The sequence below is a fragment of the Rhincodon typus genome, chromosome 3 (genome assembly GCF_021869965.1).
Source record: "Rhincodon typus isolate 14 chromosome 3, sRhiTyp1.1, whole genome shotgun sequence".
NCBI classification, from domain to species: Eukaryota; Metazoa; Chordata; class Chondrichthyes; order Orectolobiformes; family Rhincodontidae; genus Rhincodon; species Rhincodon typus.
The window spans coordinates 101151104-101172136 of NC_063334.1; the positions used below are offsets into that span (position 1 = coordinate 101151104).

At 40.2% G+C, this 21033-nt stretch overlaps 1 protein-coding gene across 2 annotated transcripts in view; it reads left to right on the forward strand.

Annotated features, from left to right (window-relative positions):
* Positions 1 to 4653: 4653 nt before the first annotated feature.
* Positions 4654 to 21033, forward strand: part of tent2 (terminal nucleotidyltransferase 2) — a 78636-nt gene continuing 62256 nt past the window's right edge. For both annotated transcript variants that reach the window (XM_020515826.2, XM_048594908.1), the window contains exons 1-4: positions 4654 to 4786; positions 8107 to 8220; positions 9829 to 10021; positions 13911 to 14025. In XM_020515826.2, the coding sequence (XP_020371415.1) occupies positions 4689 to 4786; positions 8107 to 8220; positions 9829 to 10021; positions 13911 to 14025 (520 nt within the window). In that variant the 5' untranslated portion in view covers positions 4654 to 4688. The remainder of the gene's footprint in view (positions 4787 to 8106; positions 8221 to 9828; positions 10022 to 13910; positions 14026 to 21033) is intronic.

Below are 21033 nucleotides of genomic sequence, written 5' to 3' on the forward strand. Positions count from 1 at the left end.
CCTAACTCATCCCCAGCTCGAGTGAGCCTCCCTCCCTCCACTTCCTAGATCAGGTGACCTTCCCTAAGGCACACCTCACCCGCTCCCTCCAAAATACATAGCTTGAGTGACCTTGCCCCAGTTTCCAGCTTGAGCAACTCCCCCGACCCCCCAAAGCTTTCATCGCAAGTGACTGTGTTTTCCCCACCCCGACCAATTCTTAGCTTGAGCAACACCCCCACCCCCAAGTAGGAGCGACTCTCCTTCCTGACATCCTAACCCCAGTTTGAGCCTAACCCTTCTCCCAGCATAAAGATGTCCATAAAATCATAGGGAATATTTTAAAAATACTTTTCGATTACTCCACTGTACATAAGTAAGCAGAGTGAAGAGACATTTTTTGAATGGATTTTAATGTTTGTGTAAATGCATTGTCATACTTACTCTACGTATAATTCAATGACAATAAAATGCGAACTATTAGTCTCCCTGTATCTTGTCCTTAGGGTTTTTCCAAATTAAATAAAACTTCTAATGATAAACGTGTGTTGAGTACCTTTGATTTTTAATTGGAAATGGAGTAGAAGTGTTTTTCCAGCACGTGTGGGAACGTGAAATGATTTTCCTGGAAATGGGGTAGAAGTTATACTTGTTGAAGACTACTGGTATTATTAGTGTTGATGATTAGCATTTTTCTGTTGTCTCCTGGTACAGGCCAGATGCCGTGTTTCAGCAACGTCCTGTTGGTTCCAAATTAACCGCCTAACCATTTACTGTAGCACAATGAATAGTTGAGATTTTTTTGGCTACGAACCCCGACTTTCAGCCGCAGCACACGTTTGTTGATAAAATTCTATTATGATATAAGTATTTCTCATTTCATTTCTGTGTGATTCATTTAATACAGTACAATATACAGTGCTAAAGATTTGTAGGTTTGATCTTAGAGCATAGTAATGAAGGGTTGCTTACTGGAAATCGATATCCATGAGCATATACACTGCTAAATCTGCCTCCTCTTTCTCAGTGCCAGACTTGGAGATCTGTGTTTTCTTTGGCTTATAATTTGTTGCCAGCTAATAGCCAGTTTTAATAGTCTAAGCATTGGGAACCGGCTCGTATCTTGGTCTCAGGAATCTGCATGAAAACTAAGGCAGCAGGTCATACATATTCCCAAAGGACTGCTAATATTTTTGATGTGCTTTCTTTGAGATGCTAAACTGTAATGCCCCAGGTTCTGATAGAGACCCCTCTTTAGTAATCAAAGATCCAAATGGGATCGTAGAATTCCTGTAGTGCAGAAAGAGGCCATTCAGCACATCACATCCTCTAACCCTCTGAAGAGCTTCCCACCCATTCTCTCCATTCCTGTAACCCTGCATTTACCATTGGCTACTCCACCTAACCAGCATATCTTTGGACTGTGGTAGGAAACTGGAGCACCCAGCAAACACACACAGAAACGGAATGTGCAAACACAACATAGTCGCCCAAGGCTGGATTCGAACACAAGTTCCTGGTGTCGAGCTAGCTTTAGACAATACCAGAAAGAGAAGAAGCAGTCACTTAGTGCACTCAGTAATTAAACAAACTCAAGCAAACGCAGCATAAACATGCAGAATCCTTGAAGAGAAAAGAGAACTGAATGTTTTCTAATGAGGTCACATCTGAAATTTAACTTATTTGTTCCCTGTGAAAGGGAAGTTCTGAGGAATAGTCACTGGACCTGAAATGTTACTGCTGAATTCTGCTGCCAGGCCTGCTGAGCTTCTCCAGCAATTTCTATTCCTGTTTCTGATTTTCAGCATCTGTAGTTCTTTCGGTTTTTGTTCCCTGCTTGATCTTTTAAGTGTTTCAAGCATTTACTGTTTTTGATTCTGATCTGTCATATATGCATGTTTTAGGTTTTTGCTGAACTGAAGCATTCATTCAACTTATTGCTGACTGTCAAATGTTGGTACTCTGGTGTGGAAGTAGTGTGGTGGTTGTGCATTATTGTCCTTGGCCAGTCTGATTGACATATGATTCTGGTTCCAGCTAGTCAGTGAGCTCTATCAAGCTATTATCAATGCATCAAGAGGTCAGCCTACCCATGCACCATGTCACTGCAGTTAGTTGAGCAATAAATGTCAGGTGTAACTCGATGCATTTAATTAATTGCAACTGCGATGGCATTATTGTTTTTCAGATAAATGTCAAATTATAGTTTTAGAGATGAATGTGTTCTTTGAGCAACTAGGGAATATTTATTCAGTATCAATCCCCAAATTATGACATGTTTGCATTGATGCTATTTTTAGGGTCAGCATTTCGCACGGGACACTGTGCAAAATGGATCTGAGGTGGCAATATTTATTTTCCTTCATGGTGCACCAGAATCACTAGCAAGGTTTAGTGAATCATAATCCTACAAAAAGCAGCCATTTGGCCCATTGTTGCATGCCAGCTGTTTAGAGCAACCAGTCAGCCACATTCCTGCATTCTATCCCCGTAACTCTGAAAGTTTGCTTCTTTTGTGCAGATCCAATTCCCTTTTGAAATTGTTGTTTCCACTTCAAGCACTCTTGTTCATGCATTCCACGTTCAAAAATGTATGCACGTGAACTGTGACATTACTGTCTCTACACACTCCATTGAACAGTGCCATTAAGTTGATTGTGTTCCTTAAGGGACCAAATTTCTACAAATCCTGTACATCCTGGGGTTAGAAAAGAGACCTGCAGAGGTAATGGATGAGCCAGCTATGATTTTCCAAAATTCATTTGATTCAGAAAGAATCCCATCAGATTGGAAGTTGAAAAAGGTAATATTGCTTTTCAAGAAAGAAGGAAATGGGGAACTTTGTGCTGGTTAGCCTGATGTCAGTCATTGGGGAAATGCTGGCAGGAAACCTTAGTTGCACTTAGGAAAGCGTTGTACGATTAGAACAAGTCAGTGTGAAGAGAAGTCTTATTTGTCAAGTTCATTAGAGATTTTTGAGGGTGCACCTATTTGAGTAGACTAAGGGGAACCAGTACATGTACTATTTTATTATTTAGCAAATACAAATTCCTGCAACCAAGCAATTTCTTCCTCATTTCATAAGTTTAAGGTGATAAGTTGATGATTATTAAGGTGATTATTTTGACATAGATTTGCTCCTCATTGTGTTGCACTCACATTCATCATTTGGAGACTTACAGAAAACTCCCTGTGGCATTAGCATAGTCCCTGCACTTCTCAGCTCAAACCGAATGGATTCTGCCCTTACCCATCAAGAATGTCCTCTTTCCAGTATTAAAATGACTTCTGAAACGAGTGCTTTCAGTCGCCTTTTTTTTTTGTTCCCTATTTTTCTAAGCACTTGGTATCTGTGAATATTAAGCACCTAGTTCTTGCCATACTCTACCCAATTTTTGTTATTGCCCCTTTATTCGAGAAAGCTATTTATCTTTACCGATCCTATTCACCATACTTAGTGCGTTTACAGACATGAATACATTTATTGCCTTTGAGAACGTGATGATGAACTACCTAATGAATACAATTGAGTATTCTTTCAAAGAACAGTAAAGTGTCATCACATTGCTGTGAATCTAGAATCAGATATGGACCAGATGGGGTAAATACATCAGATTTCTTTTGTGAAGGACAGTTGTGAATCAGTTCTGTTTTTAAGAGCAATTCCTGAAACCTGGAATTTGTTCAGACACAGTTAATTAACAACTTAATTCCCCATTGACTTTGTAGAATTTGAGCTCATGTCTCTGAAACATTAGTCTAGTCCTCTGGATAACTAGCCTAACATCATAAATAACAATTTACCTCTGTTGCAATGTTTTGTTTCTCCTAAACCTCTCTACTTCATTGGATAATATTGGCCAATCCATTCTCCACAGCATTTACCTTTCATGCTGCTTTCTTTTGATTCCTTGTTTCATGTCATTAGGAAGTTACTAACAGTAATCTTGAGTCAAATTCCCTGAATTGCAGAAGCGAGGCTACCTTGTTTGATGCTTGTTTGCACTGACACACTTCTGGCTGTAATTCAGGCTCAGGTGGCATGTAACCATTGTATACGACTAAGTTAAGTCTCAGTCACGTAACTGGTCTATCACCTAGATCATTGCACCTCCAGAACACTGCTGCCTCCCATTCCAATGTACTACCTCTCCTCCCTGCTGTTGAAGTCTTTCATCAGCTTGAGTACTTGATTCTCAAATACTCTTGACCTGCCTGGCATCCACTGCCACTCAGATCCCAGCATTCTCTCAAGTTCCACCAATTTCCAGTGCCCTCACAAAACTCCAATCTCTCAGTTTGCCACAAAAGTTTAATTAGTTCAGAACTCCAAGCTTTAGCCCTATTCCATGTTTTAGCTTGTATTTTTAATTAAGTAGACAGTAAATTATCTTTAGGTTCTTACTCATTCATTTTGGTTTTATTGGTGGATCTTTTATTTGTGCTTTGTCAAATTCTTAATTAGCCATTCTGCCTTGGAATCTCTCAGTCCCATTTCATAAAGCTTTAAGGTTTATCTCTTGTTTCTTTTTGTTTTTCTCTCCATTTCTCCCCTGTTCACACGATCATTCCTATTTGATTTTCACTTCAGCTGTTTCAGCAAAGTTATCTGAGGCATAGATTATGTGACTCTGGCTTGTACAAATGTTTTCATTTTGTATGTTCTTTCTAGGTGAAGGATTAAATGTTCACCTCAAGTGAAGGAGAGCATGTTCCCTAATTCTCCTAATGTGGGTCGTCCCCCCTTCTCTCCAGCTCTTCTTTCACAGCAACAGATCATCAATGCTCTCAACTTCAGGAATGCAAGGTGAGTTGCAGCAAGATTCTGCTGATGTATCTTCTTATGTTTTAATTATTTTATTGGCTTTATATTTTATGGCTTGAATCTCAAATATTTCAGTACAATGACAACTGCTTATCTTGGAAATCAGATTTTTTTCGGTAACCAAAATGATGAACTTCATTATACAATTATAAAATGCTTTGTTTCATTATGTGCAGTCAATTGAGTAATAACTGATTTTCTACTAGAATTGTGACTCAGTCAGGCTACGTTTTTTCAGTGTACATTCCTCAGTTGTGCAATTTAGAAATTAATTTTTTTTTTGTTTATTGTGGGTTCTGTGCAGGATAGAGTATGATGAAGTGTACAGCATTATCAAGATACACCTACCCAGCTGATTTGAAATGATAACATTGAGTTGTCGTCTTTTGAAATATTGCAGTCCCTGTCTCATGTTCAAGTTAGGAATAAACTAATTTATCAGAGGTGAAGATAATCTCGTAATGTACTAAAAGAGTGAAAGCAATTGTTGGTTAAAGCAGTTAGGTTTAGTGTTCCAATGTACTTCATTTTAGTAACAGCTTCAGCTCATACTGGGAGATTTCTATTTACTGGTAATTTACAAGATCACACAGTGAGTGCTCATGTTTCAATATTAAGTACTTTGTATCATAAATACTGGAGCATATTAAGAAAATAACATCAGTTAAGTTCGAAATGGTTGTGTAAGTTGTTGGCCTTGAAAGGCTAACTAGGATACAGCACAGCTGCACCCATCAGTAAATTTTTTTAATTCTTGTATGGTATGGGGGAATAGCTGGAAAGCATGGCAATGGATGTTCATCCCCAGTTGCCCTTAAACTGATTGGGTCTGTAGGCCTTTTCAGAGGGCAGTTAAGAGTCAGACACATTGCTGAGGATCTGGAGCCACATGTAAGCCAGACCAGGTAAGGAATGCAGACTTCTTTCTCAAAAGGAACTGTCTCTAGCAGGCGCAAGATAATCTGTTAGCCTTACCTCTTCAGTTAACAACCATGTAATTTATGTTCGCCTGGTATCTCTTAGGAGATACTCATGACTTCTACCTGTTAGATGTAGATAACCAGTCAATGTTAATAATGTTTGTTCTTTACTAGTTTGTAATAAACAAGTTCTTAGGTATGCAAACAGAACTTTGGTAGTACAGACCTGTGACCAACAGAGAAGGTTACCTGTCGGAGACCTGTGGACAACGAAGAAGGTTATCTCAGAGTACAACGAGATCTTGAACAGATAGGCCAGTGGACTGAGGAGTGGCAGATGGAGTTTAATTTAGATGAATGTGCGGTGCTGCATTTTGGAAAGGCAAATCAGTGCTGGACTTACACACTTAATGGTAAGGTCCTGTGGAGTGTTGCTGAACAAAGAGACCCTGGAATGCAGGTTCATAGTTCCTTGAAAGTGGAGTCATAGGTAGGTAGGATAGTCAAGAAGGTGTTTTGTACGCTTGCCTTTATTGGTCAGTCCATTTAAGTATAGGAGTTGAGAGGTCATATTGTACAGGACATTGGTTCGGCCACTTTTGAATACTGCGTGCAGTTCTGGTCTCCCTGCTATAGGAAGGATGTTGTGAAGCTTAAAAGAGCTCAGAAAAGGTTTACAAGAATGTTTCCAGGGTTGGAGGTTTTGAGCTATAGAGAGAGGCAGAATAGGCTGGGGCTGTTTTCCCTGGCACGTCGGAGGCTGAGGGGTACCTTATAGAGGTTTATAAAATCATGAGGGACATAGATAGGGTAAGCAGACAAGGTCTTTTCCTCGGGGTGGGGAAGTCCAAACCTGGAGGGCATAGGTTTAAGGTGAGAGGGGAATGATTTAAAAGGAACTTAAGGGGAAACTTTTTCACGCAGAACGTGGTGCATGTATCGTATGAACTGCCAGAGGAAGAGGTGGAAGCTGGTACAATAATAACAGTTAAAAGGCATCTGGATGGATATATGAATAGGAGGGGTATAGAAGGATATGGGCCAAATACTGGTAAATGGGACTAGATTAATTTAGGATGTCTGGTCAGCGTGGATGAGTTGGACCGAAGGGTCTGTTTCCATGCTATACATCTCTATGACTGTTCGACTTAACTTGAGAAAAGACACATTTCATTGAAGATTTTTGTCTTGCACTCATTGAGACACTTGCAAGAATACCATTTGAAAGGTAAATCAGCATTTATACTGTATGAAAAGAGAATGCTGATTGGTAGAGACTTGGCCATGGAGAGTGCTGTCATGAAGGATTGACTGTTAGCTGTAGGCTTTTTAACTAGACTTCAATACAGGCAGAATGACTGATTGTTCAGGGCGTTACCCTGACAAATGAGCTGTGAATGGCTGTCACCCATTTTATTGAATTCAAACAGATGCAGTGCTTACATGTTGTTTCTGTCTGCAAGGAATCAGGTTGTGTGTATTTGCATACGTAGCTTCTAGTACATGCAAGTGTGCTATGCCGCGAGTTCAAATGACAACCATAAATCGGTTGCCAGTGTCATTCTTTTCATCTGCAGGATTATCCAACATATGTTGTCTCATTGCAGAATCACGTCCAATGTTGGACAGTGTGTTTTTCAGCTTTGCAAAAAGCCTGGTTGTAAATGGTGAGTATCTTTGTGTTGTGACCAGTCAAAGGGATTTTCCCTTTGATACGATCAACCAATCTTGGGAACATCCAGTCTTAGAAGCCTGGCAACACGCTGGCACTGACTTTCATAAAATGCATTAGTTAAGCACCACAATGCATTACCAACACAAGATGTATTCACAGGATGCTACTGCTGAGCCAAAAATGTCTGCATATCACTAAAATGAGCAATGTGGTATATGTTGTTTTGTGAGAGTTTGCATTTACTTTCTTTCTATTAATATCTCTAAAAATGCAGATGCTTGTCCCAGACCATCAGCATTGATGCTGTAAGCTAGCTGCTGGAAGCTGCACAATTATGGAATGTGGAAAGTACTTTTCTTACAAAACAACTGGGCTGACATAAGGAAATGGAGACTTAATACTTTGTTCCCCTGTAGTATTGAATATTCTGTACCACACTCTTGGTTCATTACCTCACAGGTTTAACCCACCCTGGCAACCATGAGGATATGTATAGAATATTTTATTTATTTCATTTCATGATGTGCACAATAGATGCCTTTTGGCAAGGAATTGTGAATGTTGATGTCATATTTTAATCACTGGTAGAGCACTGATGACATGTGTAGCTTTGCTTCACCAATTTCAGGAATTATATAATCTGTAAATCATGCAAATAAGTTTGATGTAATGAGTTTTTTTTTATGTTGCTTACTTTGTTTTTGCAGCTTTTCTGGTACAATCCTGACAGGAGTTATTACTCCACGGCCATCAGTTGTGTGGCCTTTAAATAGTGCCTGCCCTACTTATTCACCAGGTCTGCCCAATAATGTCGGAAGGAAGTAAGTCCTGCTTAGACTTTTTCTTCAGATTTTAAGAACTTATAATACTTATTGAGAAATACAATGCCTTCAAATAATCCAATGACCTGCATTTCAGCCTGTAAACTGAAAATATCATTTGAAGTTGCAAGCTATATTTTCTGCACCAAATGTAACTTGTTGATTGATAAAGAAAATAAAGAAAAAAAAGAGAATTTATACATATATAATAAGAACTGCCAATGCTGGAGTCACAGTATGGAGCTGGAGGAACACAGCAGGCCAGGCAGCATCAGAGGAGCAGGAAAGTTGACATTTCGGGTCAGGAACCTTCTTCAGAAATGACTTCGCAGTGGGGTTATTCTGCCTTTCATGACCACAGGATTTCTCAAGGCACTGCATTCATAGTGAGGTACTTCTGAGGTATAGACGTGTTGTAATGTTGGAAATACTGCAATCAAATGCTCACTGCGACAGCAAAGTGATCGTGACCAGATGACATTCTTATATGGTGTTAAGAAAGTTTGGCAAATATTTATCCCCATGAGGGATAATGCCTCCTCGTGCCATGGGATCTTTCGCATAAGCTAGAGACAGCGGACAGGTCCTCATTTTCATGTCTCAACTGAAACATTGTGAATATACAAAATATAATGTGCTTCAAAATAATATTTAGTGAGAATAAAAGGACATGACCTTCCAGAGAAGTTAACTCATGCCTCAATCTATTTCTGAAACTAGTTTTTAAATTTGAGTACTGAATAATGTGACAATACTGTGGCTTTAAGAGGTGTATTTTGTCCTGGTTTTTTTGATGAAGACAAATTGAGACGGAGGTATTGAGCTGTCTCTTCCCAACCAATAAAGTAAACAGCTTATGAGGCCCTGGGTTTTTTTTTAAAGTTAGAACAATAGAAGCAGGTTGGATAGAATCAGGCCCCCACAGAACCTGGGTTTTAGTTTAGCTTTCAGTTGTTGGGGTTTTGAAGTTGGCTGTGGAAGCTGCCATACATCTCGCCCTGCTACAGCAAAACACTTGAGTTCTCTCTCTCTGTCAGAATTTTCCCTTGGTGTCCTTTACTCCTGGACTGGAGAAATATTGCATGTGAGACGATCTATTTTACGGAATTTCCCTTTGCCAAGGGTGCGTTTATGGGATGTTACTATATTGGAACCGTTGCTGTTTAGTTAAATAATCTATTATTAAAATAAATTTTCCAATAGAGTTCAAGTTATATCAATTCTTCTTCGTTTTATTTCTATTTTAACTGTAGAATGTGTTTTGCTTAAAGCCTAGTAGTGTGACCAATAAAATCACATCTGAAATGCAGCCCCTTACACTTGCCTGTGAATAAGATAAAAGTTAAAATCCAGGCTATCTCCTTGATATGTTTTGAGGGGTTTTGGCCTGGCCCATAACAACATGAATTACTATAATTCTACTAACTGTGATTAATATGGTGGAGTATTGACATTGGTTCAAATTTAGGTTTACCACATCTAAATAATTACACTTTTTATGGCTTTCGTATTGATCCAAATTGAGTTTTGGATTTTAGTGATATGATGGTTTAATTTTGCACAAAAATATTAATAATCTGATGCACATAAATCTCATTTGTATTACAGACGAAGAAGTGATGAGCGAACTAGTCCTTATGAAGTCAAGCGGCAGCGGTTTCAGTCACCACCTTCTCGACCATCTGGCAGTTCAGTGCCTTTCGTTGTTGACCGCAGGTATTCTGTCCAATCACCTGGAATTTCATCTCTGCTTCCACTCACGGATCACCCGCAGAATACCCTTCAAGTGGCCAGGGATAAGGTACTGATTCACTAAAGATTTTAGTGACATGTTTACTGAATATTGAATAACATTACTGATGCACTGCTTTTATTAAACCCAAACAGGAAATACAAATGTGTTTTGGATTACTGGGAGGCTTAAAGAAGGTGCATTCTGCACTTGAATGTAAATGAAATATTGGCACAGGAAATACTTTGTAGGTTACATTGTTAAAGGAAGTTCCATGCTGTTAAATGAGTTTAGGACTGGATTTAGAACCAGTTTCATCTGTTGATAGGGATAGTAGGAACTGCAGATGCTGGAGAATCTGAGATAACAATGTGTAGAGCTGGATGAACACAGCAGGCCAAGCAGCATCAGAGGAGCAGGAAGGCTGAAATTTCTGAAGAAGGGTCTAGGCCCGAAACGTCAGCCTTCCTGCTCCTCTGATGCTGCTTGGCCTGCTGTGTTCATCCAGCTCTACACATTGTTATCTCATCTGTTGATAGGTTCAGCTTACAGGCAAAACTGGAGTTCTTATGTAATTTAAAATTGATTTGTTTATTATTCGACTGAATATTTCAAGGAAGTGGAAGCTCTTCAATTTTATCTTGCCTCTTGCATTCTTGGATCATATTGCAATTCTTTTGACCAGCTTAATTATTTGAAGTGTAGTACCTGTTATAGATCAGATTAACAAGGTCTTATAGACAGCAAGTGACAGATTGCATTTTACATTTTACATTCTACATAAACCTAAGGTATGTTTGCTTTTTTTTTACTACTCTTTTATTTGAGCATTTTTTATAGGGCGTAGTAAGAAGTTGCACAAAATCATGAATTAGTCATGTACAATCCATCAATTTTCTTTTCTGAAAACTACAGTGGATTTCAGTAGCCACGTATCATTAGTGGGTATGACCTGTTTCACTGGCTTCAGGTTAGGCATGGAAAAGGAAACCTGCTGACTACCTATCACCTTTCCTCAGCTGATGAGTCAGCTCTGCTCCATTTTGAATACCACTTTGAATAAGCACTAAGAGTGATAAAGGCACAATGTACTCTGGGTGAGAAATTTCAATATCCATCAAGGGTGGCAGTATTACTGACTGAGATAGCTGAGTCACGGAGAACATATCTACTAGACTGAACCTGCAGCAGGTGATGAGAGGATCATAAAAGGATAAAACCAACTTGACCTCACCTTCACCAATTTACTTGCCAAAGGTACATTTGTCCGTGACAATATCGGTAAGAGTGACTACCATGCTGTTGTAATAATGGTGAAGTCTGGTATTCACACTCAATATTTACTTCCTTATGTTGTATGATATTACCCCGTGACAAAAGGAATAGATTCAGAAGATTAGTTCCAAATTGGGCATCCATGAGGTGATGTGGAGCAAAATTGTATCCAACCACAATCTATCTCAGCCCAATATGTCCCTCTCTCTAACATTGTCAACAAGTCACCTAGTTGAAAGGAAGAGTTTCGGAGAGCATGCCAGGAGCAGTACCAGATGTACTTAAAATTTGGTACCATCCTGGTGAAGCTACTATAAAGGAATACAAGTGTGTCAAGCAGCATGTGATTGATAACAAGTCAATCTCACAACTGATGGATCAATCAAAGCTCTGTTGTGCCTTATCAGTCATAAATGGTGATGGACAGTGTAAATGACTAATTGGAATAGGCAACACTACAAACATGTTAATCTTCAATGGTGAGAAAGCCTAACATGTTCGAGCTTAAGGCTGAAAATACTTGGTGTAAAATCAGCTTGTTTGATCCAGATTTCACATGATATCAAGAAATAGTTGAATGTATTGAATGCAGCAGAGGCTATAATATCTCACACCATCCCAACTGTAGCACTGAACACTTGTGTTCTAGAACAAGCCTTTCCTGGAGCCATGGTGTTCCACTATGTCTATAAACAGGCATTTGATGATTTAGAAAATTGGCAATGTCTGTCCTGTTCACAAGACAGTACAAGACAAATTCTAACTGGCCAATTACCAGCCAATCAGCAACAGAAATTGCTGGAAAAGCTCAGCAGATCTGGTCGCATCTGTAGAAAGAAATCAGAGTTAACGTTTTGGGTCGAGTGACCCGTCTCAGAACCAGCAGTTTTTATGTTTTTTTTTAAAACTAGTCAATCAGGCTATTCTACATCAGTTAGGTGATGGAAGGTGTTGTTGATGCTGTTTTCAAGCAGCACTCAATAGCAATAATATGCTGACAAACACAATTTGGGTTTAAACAGCACCTGTTGGCTATATTAAAAAAAATGACGGGGGAGGTGTTGATTTAGTGCTAATATCACTAGATTATTAATCCAGAGACCCAGGTTATGTTTTGGGACCAAAGTTTGAATCCCACCATGGCAGATGGTGAAGTTTGAATTAAAATAAATCGGTAATTAACAATCTAATGATGACCATGAAACCATTGTTGATTGTCAGGGAAAATCCTATCCGGTTCATTAATGTCCTTTAGGGAAGAAAGTGGCCATCCTTACCTGGTTTGGCCTACATGTGGTTCCAGACCCACACCAATATGGTTGACTCTTAACTGTGGGCAATAAATGCTGGCCTAGCCAATAACGCCCACATCCCTTGCATGAATTTAAAACAAAAAAAATCTCATTACTGCCTTGGTACTATCACATGGGTTCTACATAAGTTGGGAATTTCTGCCTGAGACAGCACAACAGCGATTGATCGTGGCATCAAGGAACCCTAGCAAATTTGAAATTGGTGAGAACTGGTGGAAATTTTCCCCTAGTTGAAGTTATATTTAGCACAAAGGAAAATGATTGTTGTTGTTGGAGGTCAATCATCTCAGCCCAGGAGATTACCGGAGTTCCTCATGGTAGTGCCGTAGGCCAAACTATGTTCAGCTGATTCATCAATTGCCTTCCCTTCATCGTAAGGTTAAATGTGGTGATGTTCACTGGTTGGGTAGTATTTAGTTCCATATGTAATTGCCAAGATCCTGGGGCAGTCTGTACCTGTGGGTGGCAATACCTAAAAGACATTCCAATTTGGTCTGATATGTCACAAAAAGCATGCGCACTAATGCCAGACAATGACCATCTCCAACAGGGGTGAATCTGTCCCAGGAGTTACCATTGACCAAAAACGTAACTGGAACAGACATCTAAATCTGTGACGACAGGAGGAGGTTAGGGTCTAGGCATTCTGCAGCAAATAACTCGCCAAAATGTATCCACCATCTGCAATGCCCAGGTCGTCGTCTCAATGTCAACTAGGGATGGGCAACAATTGCTGCCTTTGCCAACATTGTTCACAAAATTAGAGCAAACAGAAAAGTCAAGTTAATCACTGTCCTGCAAATGCAAAACTAAGTTTTCCTGATCTGGTGGGAAATAATATTCACTCACAGTTCAAGCTAGATGCTGATGAATGCAGCCTTCATGGCCTGCTTTTGAGATTGGTGAAAATCTGATCAGAGAAATTCAAAAAGGAAATTGAAGGAGACAAACGTATGAACTTGGGAAGCATCAGTATGTACTTTGGTTTTGGATCAGTGCCTGTCAAAACTTCGGATGAATTTTATTGTCCTTTGTACAGGTTGAACTTCATTCCAAGAATGTCATGATTGTACTGTGCACTTGCCTCAGCCACTCACCAAAACTTTCTTTTTGCAGTTTTAAAATGAGAACAAAAGCTAAAATAGATTTGTTTGTTCTGCATTCCATAATACACTTTAGGGAATACAATGTAGGGAAGTTTAATAAAGGTGCCGCACTACCATAAAACAGTCTATTTGAAAGGCTCCAGACATTGATTTTAGGTAGAGAATAACCATTTTAAACATGCATTCAAAAAAACAACATTTTCAGAAGTTTCCCTTTTTAAAGATATATAATGCATGTAGTCTTTTGACTGGCTTCATTTGCAGTTGAGTCAACAAGTTTTGGATCTGTTCTGCAACTGTCAACAACAGTCGATTGATCTGGAAAAAAAGGATCTATGCCGCACACAGATTCAGAGAGAAATCCAACGGATATTCCCACGTAAGTTGATCATTGGCTGCTCTTTCATTGATCTGGATTTTAGCTTGAAGGAGGGGATGGTGTGGTTGTGATGTGGTATTGAAGGAGGCTGCTGAAAATGAAGGTTTCAAAATTGCAGAATTTCCTCACTCTCTTTATTCTGTAGCTTTTCTGCACATTGGCTTCTTTTGTCCAATGTGACATTGGGGCAGAGAATCCTACAGCACATAGCTGCAGCTTAACTCACCTGAGAATAGGGGTTTGATGGGGTGGAATAGGGAGCTATTGGCTGAATATAGGGGAAAATGATGGTTGTTTACTGGTTGGCTCATTGGGTTTGTAGGAAATTGATCCTTTTGGACCCCATGCTGTAAAGCTATTTACTTTGAGGATTCATTCCTCCTCCACCTCCTTTTAGCTGTAGCATTTTCCTGGGAAACAAAACAGATGAATGTTTAAAAGTGGGATGGGTGTTAAAATGAATACATACATGAATAACCAGTATACCCCTTGCAGGTGGATTGCTCCAGCTTCACAAGTTCCATCTGCTTTAAAATTGAAAATGGGTGAATTTCTGGTGACTTGATTTGTTCTTTCATTTTTGAATTTTAATCCCCGACCCGACTACAATCCATCAGTTTTTAAGGAGTTAACATTCAGCATATTGACTGATCAGTGTCAAAGCTGACAAGGCGGTACTATCAAAATTTTGGTTTGTTTTTCTTAACTAAAAAATCATGGTGGTAAGTTACTTTAACAATTAATGACCCCAATAAATTTGAAGAAAAATATTTAATTGCATGATTATAACCACTTGCTTATGTCCTGATGTGTTTCTCCTAACATAAATTAACTGATCATTGTTTTGTTACTTCATTTCAGAAATTTACTTGCGAACTGAGACTGTTTGTAAATTATTATCAAGTGTACTTAAGTAGTTTCGTCACCTTCATTATAATTCTGCTGCCTTAAAAGTTGGATTTTTTATGGTGACTTTGAGTTTTATGTTGAAAATCAAAATAACTTCATTTTTTAAAAAAACTAGATTAAAATATTTATGAATATTTATTGCCTTTGAGAGGCTAAATTTAAAATGATACACAGCTTGAAGAAGCATAGAACTTAATGCTGCTGACATTAGATATCAGAAATAAGTAAGGAAGTTAGTTAGCATCCTTAGAGAGAGAAAAGCATAGTGAATGATTCAGATTGATGTCCTTCATCAGTGGTTCTGATTCAACCAAACAATGATCAGTTAATTTATGTTAGGAAAAACACATCAAGACATAAGCAAGTGGTTATAATCATGCAATTAAATATTTTTCTTCAAATTTTATTGTCGTATGCTCTGGGTATTCTCTGCAGTGGGATGGGTAATTTATTAGTAGAGACTTTTTTGAGAATCTAAACTGCGTGTCCTTGTATAATGTGTATAAGAATGTGACCAGGAATAAGTTACTTTTAGTTGCAGTGTTCAGATCATGTGGGTTAAACATTCACTTCGATTTTTGTTTCACCCCAAGATGTGGAAAATACCACACTAAAAACTCAAACAGGCTAAAACTCTTGGCTCAGATTTATTTCCAGTTTATAAGGTAACATAGATTAAAAAGTAGCTATTTGGCTTAATGAGTCTGTTGCAGCTGTCCAGTTAGTCCCATGTCCCCAGTCTTCCAGATATCTTGGCAGTTCTTCCCTCTTCAAGTTTTTACCTAATTTCCTTTAAAGGCTGCTGTTAATCATTTTACATTATCTAATGGTTATGTATTTCAAATCCTAATTCTTCATTGTTTGAAAACATTTTTCTTTGTTGCTTCTGGTGTTCCGTCATCTTAAATCTATGCTCCCTGGTTTTCGTTTCTTCAGGCATTGGAAGCAGTTACTTTTATTCTAAACCCTTCACAATCTTAAATACTTGTGTCTACTTAATGTGCAAAAGCAGTAAAATACCAGGTGAATGCATGTTTTCATCCTTTGTATATCGCATTGTTCATATTTAATCAGTTTTTTTAGTTGCAATTGGCTAGGTGGAGTTTCACCACTATTACTGAAGCAAACAGATAGTGACTTTTACCACAACAACTTTGACTGCAATTTTTAAAAAAATTTGTTCATGGGATGTGGCATTTGCTGACTCGGGCAACATTTGTTGCCCATGTCTAATTTCCCGGAGAGGCAGCATGGTGGCTCAGTGGTTAGCACTGCTGCCTCACAGCGCCAGGGACCCGGGTTCAGTTCCACCTCGGGCGACTGTCTGTGTGGAGTTTGCACATTCTCCCCGTGTCTGCGTGGTGTCTCCGGGTGTTTCAGTTTCCTCCCACAGTCCAAAAATGTGCAGGCTAGGTGGGTTGGCCATGGAAAATTGCCCATAATGTTGGGGGATGTGTAGATTAGGTGGGTTATAGGGGGATGGGTCTGGGTGGGATGGTCCGAGGGTCGTTGTAGACTCGTTGAGCCGAAGGGACTATTTCCACACTAGGGATTCTATGATTCTATAATTCTTCTTAGTTAAGAGTCAATTGCATTGATGTAGATCTGGAGTCACATGTAGGTCAGACTAGGTAAAGATGACAGACTTTCTTCCTCAAGACTGTAAGCAAAGTGGATAGGGTTTTCTGGCAATCCTTAGTGGTGCATGGTTGCCATTAGGTTGGATTTTAGTTTTGCAACACCACTACCTTAACTCTTGTGGTCTTCCTTGTTGCTAATCAGAGAAAATAGGTGCGATTTCAGGCATAACATCTTGATAAGTTCCACAAGAAATCCTACCCTATTTTGTCCATAGGTGTTCCAGAAATTCAAGTTTTCTGCCAAAGTCATTAATGTACGCCAGATCGCAGAAGTAACTGTAAACAAGTAATACTCACAGCTCCAAGAAAGTGAGATATTGCAACATTTTTAAATTTATTATGTATGAATTGAAAGTTTCAAATCCTCTAGCCAACATTCATGTACATTAAGTATAGTATTTGTTGGATAATGCTATTGTGGAGGCATTTTAATTTTTAATGTGGCTTATATTGTCATCATGCACATGCATTTGCAACACACTTGTATTTAAGTTTCCACCATCACGTCTGCCAAGTAGCACTTTTCAGCAGTTTAAAATACTCAAAAGGCCAGAATTGGATGAGCCAGAGATCTTCTATGCATGTAGGCATGGAGGAGATTACAGAATTGAGACTTTGCAAGGCTACGAAGGGATTTGAAAACAAAGACGAAAATTTTCAATTCAAGGAGCTGCATAGTAGTCAGTGAGCCAGTGTGATCAGTGAGCATCAGGAGGTACATGAGTTGGGGCTTGTTAACAATGGAGTTAACAAGTATGGATAGCCTCAAGTTATCGATGGTAAAATGTGGGAGGAGTACCCCAAGTGCCTTGGAGGAGTCGACTTCAGTGTATAAGAGGCATGGTTGAGTGTTTCAGCAGCAGATAACCGGAATCAGGGATGATGTTGGAAGGTGGAAATAAGTGAAAATAACAGTTCTTAAAGTAATATTTTTAGAAGGAACAAAGCATATACCAAAGAATATTTTTGTACTCTGAAAAACATTGCCAATTAAGAGCCAGCACAAATAAAACAAAACACTGCAGATGTTGGAAATCTGAAGTAAACACACAAAGATTTGGAGGAACTCAGCAAGCCTTTGGGGAGAGAAACAGTTTCCAGTCTGTTATGACTCTTCAGAACTGAAGTAGATTGGAAAATGTTGTAGACAGGTGGTGGAGAAGCAAGTGGAATAGATTGTGAGGGTGGTCAGAGCCAAAGACCAAAGGGTAACTAATGGTGGTGAAGGAGAGATAAAGATGTAAAATGGGTGCAATTGAAGGTGTGAAAAGGAGAAAATAGGACTGCTCAACTGAGAACAAAGTCAACACGAAAGAAATATGGCTGTCTCTGTGTGTAAGAAACATCGAGGATATAGAGGTTATGCTCTGCAGTTGTGGAATTCAATACTGAGTCCTAGAGGCTACAAAGTGCCTCTGGGGAAAATTAGATATTGTTCCTCAAGCTTCCGTTATGTGCTTCGCTGGAACACTGTAGCAGATGCAGAATTGAAATGTTTGACTAGGAGCATGGTGATTCATTGAAATGGCAAGCAGCTGGAAGGTCAGGGTCATTCCTAAGGACAGAGTAGATGTGATCCTAAAAGCAATTGCCCAGTTTTGTGCTTCGCCTCGCCAGTGTAAAGGAGACCACATTTTGAGCAGTGATTGCAATAAACTAGATTGAATGATGTATAAGTAAACTACACTTTCACATTAAAGGTGTTTTAGGAGCTTTGGACAGTAAGAAGGGAACTGGTGGATGGACAAATGCTGCACCTTCTGCAATAGCATGGGAAACTGCCAAGGGGGAACGCTGATGCGTTCAGAGTGATGAAGGAGTGGGTCAGGATGTTGTGGAAGAGGTAGTCGCTGCAGGATGCTGATAGGGAAGGGGAAGATCTGTTTGGTGGAGGTATCCTGCTGCAATTAGTAGAAAGGGTGGAGTACGATCCTTGGAATTCAAAGACTGGTGAAGTGAAAAGTGAGGACAAGGGGAACTCCATTGTTCTGGGAGGGAGAAGAAGGGATGAGGGCATAGTGTGAGAGATAAGTCAGACATGGTTGAGGATCCTGTCAGCTGTGGTGGAGGGTGGGAATCCTCAATTAAGGGAAAAATGTCATGTTGCAGACACCCCAGTGGAAGATTCAACAGAGGTGAAGAAACTAGGAGAATGGAAAAGGATCCTTTAGAGGAAGCAAGGTGTGAGGTACTTTGAGATAACTGGGAGTTGCTGGGGTTTGCAATGGATATCGGTGGATCGCCTATCCCCAGAAATAGAAGCAGAAGTCAAGGAAGGGAAGAGAAGTGTCAGACATAGACCCAGGTGAAGGTGAGAGAAGGATGGAAATTGGAAGCAAAACTGATTCATTTTTTCCCAATTCTGGACGAGAGTAGGAAATCGTAGAGATGACATCATCAATATATTGGAGAGAGCATTTTGGATGGGGACCTGAGTAGACTGGAACAAGGAATGTTCCTAATACTTGATAAAGAGACAGGAAAAACAGGGATTCATGCAGGCATCCATTGCCAAAACTTTGACTTGGAGAAGGTGAGACAAATTAAAGGAAAAGTTGTTCAAAGTGAGAACAAGCTTAGCCAAGGAAGGAGGATGGTGCTGGATGGTTCTGGTTTCTTGACAAGGTAGAAGTGGAGAATCTTCAGACTATCTTGATAGAGTATGGACCTGTAGCAGGTTGGAAATCTATTGTGAAGAGGTGGCAGCTAGGCCAGAAAACTGGAAATTGTGAAACTGAGTTTAAAACATGATTGATGCCATGAATGTAAGTGGAAAGAGACCAAATGATGAAAAGGATAGAGTCAAGAAGTGACAAAATAAAGTTTTGGTGCAGGAACAGTCTGAAACTGAGTTTGCAAGGGCAGTCTTGTTTATAGATTTTGAGGAAAATGTAGAAGCAGACAACACAGAGTTGAGAGACTATGGGGGAAGCTGTGGAAGAGAGATCTCCAGACATGTCAGTCACAGCCCTTGGTGTTCAGCAGTGGGTCCATGATCCAGGGGTAGATGGAAGGTGCCTGAGAGTTGGCATTCAGCTTCTACAAGGTATGTTGCCATCTGTAGCCCCTTTATCAACATGTTCGATAACAAAATCAGAATTAGATCTAGGAGAATGGAGTGCTGCAAGTTCTGAAGGAGAGGAGTTTGAATGGGTGTGGGGAACAGAGAAATTAAGGTGGCCGATGTCATGTTAGCAGTTCTTAATGCAGAGATCAAGTGCGGGTAATTGACCAGAGGTAAAAGTTCAGGTGAAAGGGACAAGTAACACTCCTTGTGTGACAGGGAGAATGCTCTTGTCCAAAGAAGTGGGCACAGAGATGAAGGTGAGGGAAGAGGAGTTCAACGTCATTGTCATGCCCGAAATTCATTGAGATAGGGGCTTACAGGTATAAAACTAAGTCCTTTACTGAGCACGGATTTTCAACATCAGAAAAGGGAAGAGACAGTACAACATATCACATATCACATTCCTCAGTGACTGCCTCCGGCTCAGACTCACCCCACGTGGATTCCAACTGAAGTTTCATCCCTCATATTTTGAATCCTCCCAGGATCACAGATATCTCCGTGATGTTCAATGTTCCACGGACAGTTGCTCTCGCCGCATCCTGAGATCCACACTCAGTGCCATGCGGTGTCATATGCGCACTCTTGACCTTTCTCTCCAACAGCATCGCAACACACTGGCTCAGGGCTGCACCACTCCGCAGTTCCACTTCATCCTCCGGCTCATTCGTCGTGCTAACAAGAAACTTTTTTTCTTTTCCTTTCAGGCATCGAGGCCCACAAGATGCACCAACTCAAAAATACCCATGGCCCTCTGGAACCTATCTCTCCTCCCCTTCCCTCTGACTCTATCCCCTCCCCCAACCCCTCCATCTCCTGTCGTGTATTCATCATCCCTCCTAATCTTCCGCTGTCCAATGCTGAACGCTCTGTACTCAGCAAAGGCCTCAGCTTTATCCCTCTGCGTCCCCACCTTAATGAATTTCGGGCATGACATAACGCCAAACTGTTCTTCCGCTGTCTTCGCCTCCGTGCTCATTTGTTTGGACAAGAGTGCTCTCCCCGTCCCACAGACCCCTTTGCCCAACTCCAACGTTCTCCCTCCACCTGGACCCCTCCCTCCGGCCTTTTACCTGCACTCGATCTTTTCATTGAGAACATCAGTCGCCTCAATTTCACGGCCCCTCTCAACAAATCCAACCTATCTCCCTCCGAAGTGACTGCACTCCGTGCACTCAGATCTAACCCTAACATTGTTACTAAGCCTGCCGATAAGGGTGGTGCTGTTGTTGTCTGGCGTACTGACCTCTACATTGCAGAGGCTGAGTGCCAGCTCTCAGATACCTCCTCCTACATTCCCCTGGACCATGACCCCACCATGGCACATCAGGCCATTGTATCCACTACGGTTACGGATCTCATTTCATCCGGTGATCTCCCCCCATCCGCTTC